Below are 14,604 nucleotides of genomic sequence, written 5' to 3'. Positions count from 1 at the left end.
TGCAGTTCTAATAGATGCTCGGGTATGGATAGCACTGGCAATACTACATATACATGAAGAGTGACAGCTTCCTGGGGGATGAGTTGTTGATGAATGTATCTGAAAACAGCTTGTCCAGATAGCCTGCAGAATGTAGCCCTTAAGACATAAATGTTTGTGTACAGTATGATCACTGTGACAAGTGTGTTATGCTATAGCAGTTGGTAGGGGTGATATGGAACATTGGGACAGGTCAAATCTTTCATGTCCAATGAAGAGTCATCATCTCACATAAGTCCCAGGTATTAAGGTTCTATTCAGGAAAGGGAATTTCTAGATAGCTTTACACCATAGGTCTCATTCTGTTGAGTACTGACCACTGTGACTAGATATAAATGATTTGCTTTTTAGTGAGGAACAAAACCTCCACTGTAAAACAGTTTCAGTATAGCCTGATTCTATTTTCGCCCTGACTTCTTAATGTTTAGTATGGGTGGGCTATACCTATCATCACTAACACTCTTGTTACAATGTATATTTACTTAAGTTTCTTAAATCCTGATATGCCTTGATGGCTGTCCTTTGCAGTAATTAAGAAAGTGGAGCTCTGTATAATGTCTGAATAAGTAAGCAAAAGCAACCCCCCAAAAAGCCTTTTCGGCATCTTTGTTCCTTTTCATGAGTACTCCGTTGTTCATGGTAGCCCCTGGTTGGAAGGAGGTTTTACACCTTGCTTTTAATTCTGATCCTCTATGTCTTCAACTCCTTTGTATTATGAAGCATCTCAGTTTATGTGTTCTCTTATATTTTTTTCTTCTACTTCTGATAATTCTCATCACTCACCCACTGACTCTGTTTTCATATTTCCTTTTCCAGGTGACTTCTCTTCCTTTGTTTATTTTGGGGGCTTTATAATTCCTTTATTAATTTCTTTCCCATTTTTATTATCTTTAGACTTGGTCTGTTTTGTTTTTTAAATAACTGCTGCACATTTGCAGAGGTCTCTGAAGACCTCTATGCACCAGGAAACTCCTCTCTTTTTTTCCAATGCTCCAGCCGGGTGAAGAATAGCCCTTTGAGCCCGAGGGACTGCAACATGCTGTGGTTGGATTACAGGCTGTACTGGATTCATTTAATTTTCAAAGCTTATACGGATTGTTCCAAATGTTGGTGCTGTGTGGAGGGAGAATTTTTGTAGAAGGGAAACAACTGTTTTTGCAGGCTCTCTCTGCTGAGGGATAGTTCATTAACGTCCTGCTTTGAAAATTCACTCTTATATAAATTCATAATGTTGGATTGCAAGCGATATCTGCAGAGAGTAGAGACTTAAAATGGAAATATGTTTCTGAAAACTTGAAGACACATTAGGGACAAGTTTATATATCAAGTGCAGAAGCACTTCTGACGTGAAGGGATATTATGTTTATATTAACTAGAACCTGAGTGTCCCATGACATAGTGAAAGAAAAACTAAACTCATCAGTTAAAAATGAATGTTTTGAGTCTCACATTTAAATGTTCTGTGAGGAATAATTATTAACCGAAGCTTTATACTTCTGTGAGATTAAATATCTTACTCATATATGTGTATCTCTGGTTATGAGCCAAGTTTTCTCTCTTTTAATCTTGATTTGTGAAGTTGTTTCAACGAATAAAGGGTGAAGGACAAATCCAAATAAAACTGTTTCTTGATGTGTTTACCTAAGAGGCCCCAGGAAGTGCTGTATATGAGTTCCAGGCCACAGGCTGAAACTGATTTTCATCAGCATAAACGGGAATGCAATGTAATGAGGCTGCAACTGGTTAAAATCAGACCACTTCTAATTGATTATGCCTGCCTAAAGGGCTACAATTACAAAGAGATTTTCAGAGTACAGCCTTGCCTGGGCCTTTCCTACATTATGATTATTTTCTGTAAGTGATTTGTTGTCTTCAATTAATAAAATCTGTCTCTTAAAGTGCAGGACAGCCCTTAGGGAATTTGCTTCACAAATTCAAAACGATTTAAATTGTCAGATAAGGAAGGCAGGGAGTAATGGATACCAAAAGCGTCTTGTCCAGATTAAAATTTATTAGTGGCCAAATGATGATTATTTATCTTCAAAATAAATAAATAAATAAACCCAACAACAACAAGAAAAAGATTTGCTGATTTGGACAGAAGTGTTGCCTGATTAATCTCTGTAGAAAAATAGGGATCTCTTTTCATAAGTTAATATCTGAAGCTTTTGTTCCAGTTCCTGTTTAAGGTTTTCTGAATTAAAAAGGCAATGAATAATGCCAAGGTTATGTAAACCTTTCATTTTAACCTTTTCTTTTTTTTTTTAACTTTTTTTTTCAGTTGTCAGTTGCAGTTAGAACTCAGAAGAGAATGAATCAAGACATTTTTAAAAACAAAAATGTTAAAATATTTGGATAAGAAATATAGATAAGAATCTACTTTTCCTTCATTGGGAGCAAACAGAAATTCTTACCTGATCTAGTATTGTTTGATGAGCTACTGCCTATCTCCACTGTGAGCAACAATTAACAATAATATCCAGTGAATTTGTTCTTGCACACCTCAGCACAGTAACTGGCTTTACTGACTGAATCACATATCTAAAGATTTTCCAGTCTAATGGGGAGAACAGTGTAATTGTCTTTCCGAGGATTTTTTAGTGTTTCTGCTTTGCTGGAGTGCAGTTAAGTAGTTACCACAGGTAAAACAGAACAAAATCGGATGGTGTGGGAAGAGAGAGAAGTTCCAGAACTTTACATTTTCATACAATTTCTGAATGAAGTAAATGACACCTATGGGATATTTTTGGAGGGGAGGAATGAGTCCAGGTGATTTACCAAATGTGTTCAGCCTTAGCTGCAGTTTTTTGTTAACTCACATGCCTTGGTCAGTGGGAGTCAGGAATACGTCTGCTAGAGTAGGAATACTCTAGAGCTACAGGTCTACATGAGGATCTGCAGTGTTCTACTCAGGTTACACGCTTTCCTCTGTTGCAGTGTAGATGGGCTTTGGGAAGCACCAAATATTAGGCAGTGTATCGGAGAGTAAGATTATTCTGCTGAATGTTTGGACTTTAAACAAGGCCCATCACAGACAGTACTACTTTCAAATCTTCTCCTGGAAATTATGGTGTGAAGCTAAACATTAAGATGAAGGCATTGCAGTGATCCTGCTGTGTTGAGAAAACAGGAGCTGGGGCAGTATACTGCAGTGTAAGGTCAGAGCTGGGATGCTCTCGCTGTCTGTAACAAATGAAGAATGCCAAAGGGCAAAATGGCCAGTTTTCTTTCTTGCTAGATTCTCAGAACAGTTTTCTGATAGTACTGTGTACAGTTCATGCAGTGAGAAACGAATGCAAATTGTTAAAATATCCTTGGTTAATAAAGGCACATTTCACTTAGGGTTGTGTTTAATAATAATAATAACAGTACTTGCACGTAAACTGTTCTGCTGAGTCAGTAAATCAATACAAGTGTAATGGACTGTAGAAGCCTAATCAGGGAAAAGATGAAAGAAAATCTGTTAAAAATAATCCTCCCTAGTTATTCTTTTACCCTCTGTGTGTGCTGTCGGTCTCCTGGCTGGTTTAACCTGTTATTGAGTATACAGCATGTTCAGAATTCAAATTTGATGAGAAAGAGAAAACATTTAAATAGCAAAATAAAACTGTGAATTTGTAACTTACAAGAAGCTGCTTGAAGTCTAAACATGCGTTTTTCCTTTCTTAATTTGTAAGGGTAAGGATTTACAGAAGTTCTCGTGATTAAACAAACTCCTCTGTTGTTGTCGTCAGTGGTAACGAAGTTACTCAGCGTTTATACAATTAATCCTGTTCATAAATATCCTGTTTTGATATCAAAATCCAGCAGGCTGCAATTTGCTCTCACTAATATATTTTTCCTGTGTTTTACAAATGAAAATTCACGTTTTCTTTCTGCATTCTGAGCAGCTGAACCTTTTCTAGATACAGCATCATTAAATCCTCCCTTTGATCAGCAGGAACAGTTGCTTTATAGTAGTATTCATGCATTGCACGTGTATGTATGAATCAAAACCATGGCTAATAATGTACAATTGTAGGAATCTCTTAAATATGCTGCCTGAATGAAATTATTTATAGATCTTTTTAATAGCATAGTGGGCTGTGCCCAATTTGCCCCTCCTCCCACCCCCCACACTTTTTTGTTTGTCTGTGTTGTACTTTCTCTTTCTTGTTTTGAAAGGAAGCTAAATGGTAAGTTAAGTAAGTTTTTATGCAGGCTAACTTAAAATCTGATAAGGTTTAAATGGTAAAAATTTGGCTGGAGTAAGTAGGTTAGTTATTTTAATTATACTTTAATTCCCTTTTACCTAAATCCCTAAGTAGTATAGCCAAACAAATATTGTGAACAAAAACACAATATTTGTTTTTGGCAGTTTGCTAGTGCTTGTTTTCATTATTAGGTCTAATTAGCTTTAATTTAAAAATAAAAATAAAAATAAAAATCCATCTGAACACATTGAAAGCATTTTTTGTTCATCTTGTCAGAAGTCGTATTAACTCCGTGTTGCCAGTATGTTGACTGCAGCACCTGTTATTATTTTGACTCAGCTAAAAAGGTAAAAATCTGAAACATATTTATAAAATCATCTAAATAGTCCATTTCTACTAACATGTCATTAAACAAGTCAAAAGGGAGTGTTGTTGAGTGACCAGTATTCTAATTCTATACATACAGATCTATGTGTCCTTAAGTACTGGACTTTAGACCATAGCACGATGGTCTAAAGATATTTACCGATTCAGAGTAAGATCCTTTGTTAAACATGAACCCTTCCTTTTCATCCGTAGCTCATAATTTATGAACATGAATTTATGAAGTTGAGAAAGAAGGTAGCTTCCCATTTTACTTAGGAGAGCTCTCTCAGAGATCACTGGTATCGCCAGTGCTTAATGACTTAGCACAGTGTTTGAACATCATTTTAAAATATCCAGAGGAATCCCTGATTCCAGGTCTATGAAGTTTCCACCTCATCTGGAGCAGCCAGCAGACCTACACCTGTGAGCACTGCTGATAGCGGGATTGCCATGTACAATAAGGTCACTTTGTTTCTGTGGTTTCTGACAAATAATTATGAAACCAGAATAGCTGTTTCACAGTGTGAAGGCTGGCAGAGAGGAGGATGAGAAAGCTGAAGATGGGATCATTGGGGGCCCAGGTACAGGGAGAGACTGGAATAGCACAGATCATGTGATGAATATGCTGTAGCCAGAAGGCATTACAAAAATGAATAGGAGACAGTAATGCAAAACTGACTGAGACTGATACAAACAAATACTGGGGGAGAGGAAGTGGGGGGCATAGAAAGCCAGCAGGCAGTCAAGGAAATGTAAGAGACAGGAGATGGACTTGTGGCACAGACACAGGAGAAGGAAAGGAAAAGTGTTTATGAAAAGCCGGGGGGTGAGCAGTAAATGAAGATAGAGCATAATATGGGTAGGATGCTGTGTTAGAAGAAATAAACAACTGCAGGGGAGAGAGGAACTGATTGTGGTTGTTAATATCATCATTTAAAGTCCTGTCCTACTGTAAAGATGGAGAATGCTCATCCTTCTGTTAACTTGTTTCAGGTCCTCTTTAGATTCCAGCATTCTGCAGTAGCTGACTGGCACTGCTTTTTATTTTACTTTTTATGGTTTTCTATCTATGCAAAACATAGATGGAAAACTTGATAGTATTCAAGAGAGAAACTGTAAGAAAAAACAATCTTGGTGTCCAGTTCAGATGCTTTTTCCTTGATATGATAGCAAATGCAAAGGGATGCTTCTGTCAGCAGCAGTGCATTATCAGTGGGTTCTGGTAGTCCTTCAGGTTTGTAGTTTTGGGTTGTGTTGGGAGTACTGATACTTGGTCTCTGATGTTGAAGGTATTGCAGATATCTTTAAAAGACAACATCCTACTTAAAATGTCGTTCAACCAAATATACCTAATATACCTAATATACAGTTGTACACTGTAATAAAAAATGCTTTTCTGTGCTTTGTTCTGTTTTACCTCTTACCAGTGACTTCTTCCAAACTAATCTTAATAAGAATGCAAGATATGGAAGGGGGAGGGGGGAGCACATTATTTCCTTAATATTCATCCGGGAAAAATTCTTCTTAGCTTTCATTACATTTCAGCCATCTCTATATTCTTGTGATCCCTTAGGTACCCTTGGATAGATGATAGTTTGAGAGTGCAAGGAATTTTAACCTCTCTTCAGTCCGTAATTTATTCCACCTCCTAGGAGATCTTGGTGATTGATGGATGAATACCAAATTTTTCACATTTATACCTTGTTCCCTTCCTATAACATTTTACTGCAGACACAGCAGTATTTCATTTTTTACTTTTGTAAATATTTACTGTCTGACTATGCAGCTTGTCCATAAGTTTTCTGATGTTTGTTATAATTAATTCCTTTTTCTTTGCTTTGTTCTTGTCTTCTTGAGCTTCTAGTAGGAAGATGGAAGATGGCATGGGTGTTCAAGGGGCTACATATAGGAGTTGATTTCTATATTTATCTAAAATGATTAAATGCGTCATAACCACAGATTTAGGGGAGAAAAATGAATCCTTATACAAGAGAGACGTCAAATTGGCAGCCTGAATAGCCCAAGTAAAATCACCAAGTCTAAACAAAATACTTAACCAGTACTGTATTATCAGCTGGCAAGGTGATGCAGCAACTCTACATTTTAAATGTAGAAAGAGTTCACATGATTTCTGTCACTTTGGAACATATTGTAGAATCTGAGATGGAAAAGCAGCTGAATCGTCCATCAGCTGACAGCTTGTTAATCCCCGAACGAGAAAGTATTTCTGTCCCTTCTGTATGCATCTATTTATTCCATCATCTGTTCTCAGAATAGTGCCTCCCTGCCACTGCTGGGAAGAAAAGAAGAAAGCAGGCAAGTAATCGTAGAAGTTTTGCAGCCAGTCTTAGAGGGCACAGGCTGCAGAGATGGCTAAACATTGGGGAGATTTGTCAGGTTCTCATAGTCCCATTCTGCTCTTCTTCCTTTCCCATTTATTTTCAGATGACTGAAGATTATTTAACTTCATATAAATGACTGAATATGGGTTGATCACAAATAGGATATAAAAGCAGACCCTTAAACTTACCTCCAAAAATCTGAAGTCCCTTGCTGTCAAAAACAAACAAAACCCTATGAACTAGTTTAGGAAATGCATACTTTTAAGTGAGTGATCTACTTTCTTAAGTATTTGTTGTTTGTATTGAAGATATGGACATTGGATGCTTATTGCAGTGTTGTTGACTTAAAGGAAACGAGGAACACCGTGAGATGTTTGTGCACGATAGTGAGGAGAACCAAATGGTTGTGTAAGATGTGTCCCTTCTTAGAAGAGAGTCTTCCTGGCCCACACAGATGAAGCAATCCATAAGGAGGGAAAAAAATTAATCCTCTTAATTCTTGGTGACTCTCTTGAATCTCTTGGCCTCCTGGCTAAGACTGTTTGTTGCCAAGATCCTCAATTGATCAGCCAAAACTTGTTTGTTCTTCTTACAGCAGCTGGTTGTTGAAACTGTAAAATAATTTTTTGTTTGTAAATAAAAGTACGTCTTTACTGTGTTTTAACAGCAGTGCCAGACATTTACTTTGGGAACAAGTGTGGTTTTTTGGGTTAGTCAGATATTTTGATATAAGCCAAAGAAAAGAGTTTACTTAAACAGAAGAGAAAACATTTACAAGAAAGCCAGGAAGGATTTCTCAGTGATAAAGTTGAAAGCAGAAAAATTTCCTCTGCATTGTAATAAGACAGGGTTTTTCTTTCCTTCTGTATGTATTTGCGTGAAAAAGTCTTGGAGAACATGCAGACCACAATGTGAATGTAGAAGGATTTGCTTTATGGGGTTCTGAGACTAGGCAAATATGCAGACATGTACTGACGATTGTGCTGTTAAGGCATTCAGTTTTAAAGAGCCCCTTTGTAAAATAGGCTGTCAAGTATTAATTACTGAGGAAGACCAGAAGTCATCCAGAAGGCTTCCAAACTAGAAAAAGCAGCTGACATGCACAGAAAAAGAGGATCCGTAGCAGAAAAGTGTTAACATTGCAGTCTTTGCTAGCTAGTGTTTCTGAGAGCTATGGCATGTTTTTATATGAAATAAATATCCCCTCCACAGGAGAAGAGACAGTGTGAAGTTATTCTGACCTTACAAAACTCAAGTGAAGATTTATTGCATTACATCTAAAACTGGGTGCATGGCCAGCTCCTGGCCTTTATGGAAGGATCAGTGCTCCCTTGGGCTGCCAAAGGGTTGCAGGCTCTAGTAAAGTTGGCAGTGTTGGCACAAAGTGAAAGATGCTTGCATTCTCTTCCCAACGTTAATCATCCCTATCCACCTAGAACTGTTCCTCTTTACTTTGCTGTAGAGCTTTGACCCTTGCAATCTGTATGTTTTCCTGTTACTGCTTTGCAGGTATCCTAGCTATACCTCAGTGTTAAACAACGTTGATAGGAAGCCAAGGGACTGCTTTTGCAAGCTTTATGGATACATACGTGATAAGGACAGCTGAGCTAGTGGAATTGTCTTTCACCAAAATGCAGCAGATAGGAAGCTCCAAAACTGGTGATGTCTGTTTAAAAACTGTTGTCTGTGGAATCAGGCTGTACAGTAAATAACTGGGACCACAGCCTAATCCCTCTCCAAGGCAACCAGACAGTTCAGAAATTAAGGAATTCTGGCAGCTGGATACTTGCTGTGTGACATAGGTATTAATACTAGTTTATGCTGTAATGCTGGTTTTTATTGCCAGCCTGTTTGGAGGGGCTTTGGAAAATGTACCAAATAAAATACACAAATTTACATGTTATGAGATGGAAGCCATCTGTGTCATCTAAAGGATAACACTGTGACAGAAACTCACGGTGATATTGCAGACTACATCAAGCCCCTTCAGGAAAGAACCTGTAGTGAAAATGTGTATGACAGAACCAACGGTTAGGTAATATGTCTGACTTTTTCAAATACCAGATTTCTTTGTCGCTCATCCAGAATTACTCAGAAAACGCTTCTGCCTTGTGCACTAGACAATCACAAACATGTCAAGTTTTGATGTAAATGTCAAACGTGTTAAGATGGCTTTGAAAGAATTTGAATATGAAGGAGCAGGATATTTAACTGTAAATAGAAGGATTAGGGAAATGTCTTTGAGGACAACAAAAGGGAAACCCATATTTGCATTGCAATTTTGTGTCTAATTCTGGGTTTTAATGGTAAAATTTGGACAGGCTTGTTGATAGTATTCCCTGCTATATGAAATGTCTTGTAAATACTGAAGAAGCCTAGCCAAATTTGCTTTAATCTTTGTATTTACCTTCAATGCATTTTGATACAAGCAACAAACTTCTAACGTCCCTCAGTGCCAGTTATCGCTTGATTATCTGCAGCAGATGGTAACATCATGTATTGGTCAACTTTACTTAGGTTACTAACTCTCATTTCAGGAATGCAGTTTGTTGAGTTTTGGGAAGAGATGAACAGAGTTATTTCCGAATCTGAACTGATGACAGGTGTTCCCTACTTGACTGCAGTACCTGGACTGGTGCAGTATCTTCAGAGCATCACCAAACTTGTAATATCAGTGCTGTCGGTGACCTCAACTGCTGACATCCAGAGTAGCAGTTCTCCCACTGCAATGAAAATAGCCAAGCCATCATTGTCAATAGTTCATCTCCTTCACCATGAGTTTCATGAAGTACGTCTACTTGCATTGGAAGCAGTACTGCTCTGGCTGAAAAAAGTGAATGCCAAGCAGGTTGCAAAAGAAGGAGGTGTACCGTGTTTGCTTGTTGATTTGGAGGGCATTCTCCTCTCAATGGCTCTGAAGGAAAAGAATCTCGAGTGTTTCTACAAGGTAGGAGAGTGCTACTTCACTGATGTTTAATATGTTTTCAGTTAATGGTAGTCTTAATTTTTACAAGTGTGTTTCAAACATGCATGATGTTTGATACCATGTGTAATTTTCTTGTATATACAGAACAGGAGCTTTGCTGTAATTCTGCAAAATGTTCTTGTGTAAAAGTAAAAACTTTGTTCCTTTTTTGGCACTATCAGGAAAACCTTCTTAGAATTGGGTTTGAGTCAATGGAGTGTCGATCTCAAATGCATGTGTTCACTAAGATTTTTCGTAAACTGTAAACTGTGTGTGCAGGTGCTGGAAATTCTTTATAATATGGATCTCAGAAACGTGCTTCCAAAGATTGAATGTTCTATAAAAATGAATCCAAATGAGTTTTTAACCTGGAGCTTAGACATTATGGATAACTCCAACAGGTATGGTCTGCCATGAATATTTAAATACTTCTATTTAAAATACTTAAAATGTTGAGGTGTTAATTGATTGGTGTTAGAGCTATCTTAAAAAATTCATGTTTCAGAAAAGTGAGTGTTTAATTTGAATGGCTGAATTTGAAAAGGGAAAGTTCTTAGTGAGATCTTTTGGAGAAGTTAGATGTGATCAGAATTATTGAAAAGGCCCTCAAGTTATTCTGGTGAGACCTCTATAAATGCCCAGCAATACACTTCATGAAATTATAATTGACATCTGCTATTAGAGGATAGTCAGTGTATATTGCTCTTTGCAAACAGTTATCAGAGAATGCCATCATGCTTAAAGTTGAGGATCCACACATACATGAATTCACTGTGAATCTGCCATTCATTCTATTCTGGTTTATCTGTTGAAAGTCTATAGAAGTGTCAGACCCAGTTCCACTTAGATTAGCAAAAAGGGTTGACTCCAGGAATTAAAAGCATAGACCTGAATGGTCCTCACAAGATTACTTGAATTCAGTGTTTGTTTCTTCTGCATTGTGGGCTATCCAGCAAGACTTGAATTCACATATGTAGTATATACCATCCTGTAGATTTGATGCATATTCTGAGCATTGATGTTGCCCATTTTTCACATCAGAATGCAAGTATGAATCCAGGACAAGGTTTGAGTGTGTAAGAGAAGAAAGTTGAGTCTCCCACTGTACCTTCAGACCTGGTTATATAATGTCTGGAATCTAACTGGACGGGACAGGCAGCTCTTCCTCAGGCTTCTGAAATTGCAGTATATATTTCAAAGAAACTGAAAATCTGAGCTTAAGTTCAAGCGTCCAGCATCTCTTTGAACATGCCTGCAGAGAAACCGTGGTGTTTACTGTGTGCTCCACTCTGTCAGAATGTGTATTGAAACAGCACTCCTTTATCAGACTGCTTCTGCAAAGTCAGCAGAAAATGCCAATATTTAATGCCCTGAATTAATTACTGAGTCCATCATAAAAGAATGGACAAATGGGGTGAAATTATACAGGCATGGAGAGCCTAGTTCTGTAAGTGGTGGTAGTCTCTTTTTGAAGTCAAATAAAAATCATGCCCCACTGTTACCAATGTATATTATTTAGAATATAAAGTGTACAACAGTGTGATATAGCTGTGCATATTTGTAGTTGATTTGCACTAAATTTGTCAGGTTTAAATGATATTGTGCAGTGTTTACTTCTGGAATGAAATTAGATACACATGGTGAAATAACACTGGCTGGTGCTGTTGAAGAGGGAAATCATTGAAATAGCAGACCTTAGCACTCAGTGTTGCCATTCCCTGCTGAGAGACCAGCCTTTTCAGGATGGTAACAGGCACCATCTTTGAGACCCTGCTGGGCAGGTTGGAGGCTCAGGAGCCAAGAGTTGGTGCATTGTGCACTGTGGTGACGTTTTTAGCAGCTGTGGAAGAGAGATTCCAGCTCGGAGGGATGCTTTTGTTTATTATTTAAAATAACGTCTGCTTTCTTTGACTTGGGTTCCATTTTCAAGTTTGTTTTTCTATAGGAAGTATGTAGATAGAAAAAAAACAAAAAACAAAAACCATGAGAGGTGAAGAGCGTATTGCATTTGCATATTAACTGAAAACTAGAGTCTAGATCGGTAGTGTAAAACTCAGTACTTCGCTTGAAAAATACCCATTGGCGATAATCAGGAAGGAATAGGAGTTGGCTGTGTTTCTTCTAGAGATGAAAAGATGGCAGAAGTAACTGCTTTGTTTTGGTATGTTCTTCACCTTGTTTTCTCAGCACTGAAGTTCAAAGCATGGCTCTCAAGTTTACCTCAAAGTTGGTTGTACATCTGTTAGAGAACCACCAGCAGGTAAGTGGAACCGAGCAAGTTTATGATTTGCAGTTTAGGAGCTTTTGGTGGTAGTAGTAGTGCGGCTTCTCTTGGTTGTGAGTCCCAAGCTTGTGTCCTGCAGTGTCACTGTACCTTTTTGGCTTTATGTCTTCTTCTTTGAGCATATCTCTGTGTTCTGGAGTGAATCTTCCAACAATATTCTCTCAGTATATCCTTTTGAAAGTAATTCCAAGGTAAATACATGAGTAAATTTTTTCAGATGAATTAATTTCAACATCTGAGACCATCTAAAGAAGTCATTCTAATGTGGAAAGAAGGACACCTGCAGCAGTCAGCACCCTGTACTGAATTAATTCCATGTCCTACAGAGCAACTGTCTGTGGCTTCTGATTGCTGGGGCAGCGGGAGAGAACTTTCTCATTGAATTTTCTCTCACAGATGGAATAAATATGATAAGCTCTGTAAAAGTAAGACTCTGTTTATTAACTATTTAATTTAGATTGTTACGAGCACAACTTCTGCCTTGGATTTGTTTTGATTTAAAATTATCACTCTGTGCATTACATATATATACACAGAGCAGTGCTAACATAGCTTTTAATGTTAGAAAACTTTTATTTTTCAAATATACAAAAAATACTTCCTGGATATTTGACTTTTTATTCTTATAGCCTTTATTTTTGTATGAAATATGCAGCAGAATCAGTTTGCACAGTATGCAGTGCAATCTTCCGTCTCATTAAAAAAAAGGCACAGAATTGCATATAGGGATTGGAAAAAATAAAATGCCTTACGTTGTTAATTCTTTTGTTTAAAAAAGTCAAAATGACTTCAAGTCATAAACAATAAAATAACTGTATAAACTTGGGTTCACAAATAGACTTGGAACATATCGTCGCTATGAAGTTTTCTAATAATTTATGAAGGGGAGTTAGTGAAAAATTCTGGCACGATCTGAACTGTAGTAATGCTAGAACAACTTCCTCTAGCAAGTGTGTAAATCATGGGAGACCTAAGACATCTGTACAGAGAGTGCTTTCTGCTTTATAAAAGATCAGGTATGCCAAGAGTTTTACATCTAAGTGTCTTTGGGCTCACATACAGTTTATGCATCTGTAGGAGGGATTGCTTGAGATAATCCATGTGTCGAGTTAAATCGAGGGAATTGTAATCCCTGATGAGGTTTTTACTTTGCTTAGCCCATTACAAAATCTGCAGGACATGCTCTGGCTCTGTCCCTGTGCTATGGATGTGCTGCATAAACCACTCTCAGTGAGCAGAGCACGAACAAGCCTTCATTTTGTCCCTTGATGAGTCCTTGTGCACTGCTGTGCCTTTTAACTCTGCTCTCTTTGTCGCTGGTTCTCTTCTGTACCTTTTTTTACTTCTTCAGTTTTCCACTGTGTTTGTGGAAAAGCAAATAGGAAAGGAAAAAAATAGTTGCAGACTGCCCAGGTGTTTCCAGGTTGAGCTTGTGCTGTTTTCCTGTTTATATGTGAGATCCCAATCTCTTTCATTTCTGTTGAGTGTCCTTCTAATTGCCATAGCGTGCTGGTCAGTGGCTGTGCACAGATGCCATCTCCCACAGGTCCAATACCTGAACCTGCCCTTGAGGGCAGGTTCTTGCCGGGACCTCCAGCTCTTCCTTTGTCACCTGTGGAAGTTAGCACTAATTCCCTCTTATGACCCCATTATTCCACTTGTCAGCATTGACAAGTCTTGGAAGCCCTGTTCAATTTGGAGGTAAATCCATCTTAGTTTCTTCCACAAACACCTTGTAGCCACTGCTACAAGTCAAAAGGAGTCAAAGCTTTGTTCCATTATTACTAAGCAATGGTTTTCTTAGTGTCTCTGAGAACTAAATGTTTTCCAAAAGATGGCAGCTGAATATTGTTTTAACTAGGAAATTCCTCTTTCTTGTTTGTTTGTTTGTTTTTAACTCTTCAGCTATCAGGACAGCAAACTTTGCTGTATGTCAGCCACTATGGAGATTCCTTCTATATTTTGAGTGCATATGCTACCAGAACTCAATTCACCTCATTTAAAAAAAAAAAAAGTGCTCATCCCCAGTATCTTTAGATGAGAGAGATGCAGCTGCATTCACCTACTGCTTTATCAAGCACTGTATTGTTACCAAAATGCTCTTGGGAGTTGTTTTTCTTTGTTACAGTCTGGAATGCCTATCTTTGGCTTTCTTGTATAGAACAATTGAGGACACAAGGATGTTTTGGATCAGTGAAGGGATGCCATAAGTGTGATGCCTATGAGTGCTGGTATAAGAAAATCTTCCGTCTTAACAGTGTCATAGTCAACTTTTGAATGGATGCAGTTATCACCACTTTGGAAAAAATGCATTAATTGATGTATTGTGTACCTTTAGCAGTTTAATGTGTAGTTTAATGTGATAGAGACCAATAACGCGGGGTGGTACAGCTTACTTCTCTGGTATGTTTTGTG

General features: G+C 37.8%; 1 protein-coding gene across 8 annotated transcripts in view; it reads left to right on the top strand.

Annotated features, from left to right (window-relative positions):
• THADA (THADA armadillo repeat containing) overlaps positions 1–14,604 on the top strand; it is a 147,614-nt gene that overhangs the window by 106,718 nt on the left and 26,292 nt on the right. For 6 of the 8 annotated variants that reach the window (XR_014944581.1, XR_014944580.1, XM_015857461.3 and 3 more), the window contains 3 exons: positions 9,478–9,887; positions 10,185–10,306; positions 12,093–12,165. Coding sequence is in view for 6 of the 8 variants with exons in the window: in XM_015857461.3 (XP_015712947.2) it covers positions 9,478–9,887; positions 10,185–10,306; positions 12,093–12,165 (605 nt within the window). In the remaining 2 variants the exon portion in view is untranslated. Of the gene's footprint in view, positions 1–855; positions 1,661–9,477; positions 9,888–10,184; positions 10,307–12,092; positions 12,166–12,406; positions 14,567–14,604 lie in introns of those variants that run through there. The other 2 variants (XM_032443871.2, XM_085543035.1) reach the window with 2 other exon arrangements.

The sequence above is a fragment of the Coturnix japonica genome, chromosome 3, assembly GCF_054131305.1.
Source record: "Coturnix japonica strain WE chromosome 3, WE-NBRP24, whole genome shotgun sequence".
NCBI lineage: Eukaryota > Metazoa > Chordata > Aves > Galliformes > Phasianidae > Coturnix > Coturnix japonica.
The sequence above is the reverse complement of the archived record's forward strand: the minus strand, read 5'-3'. Positions and strand labels throughout refer to the sequence as shown.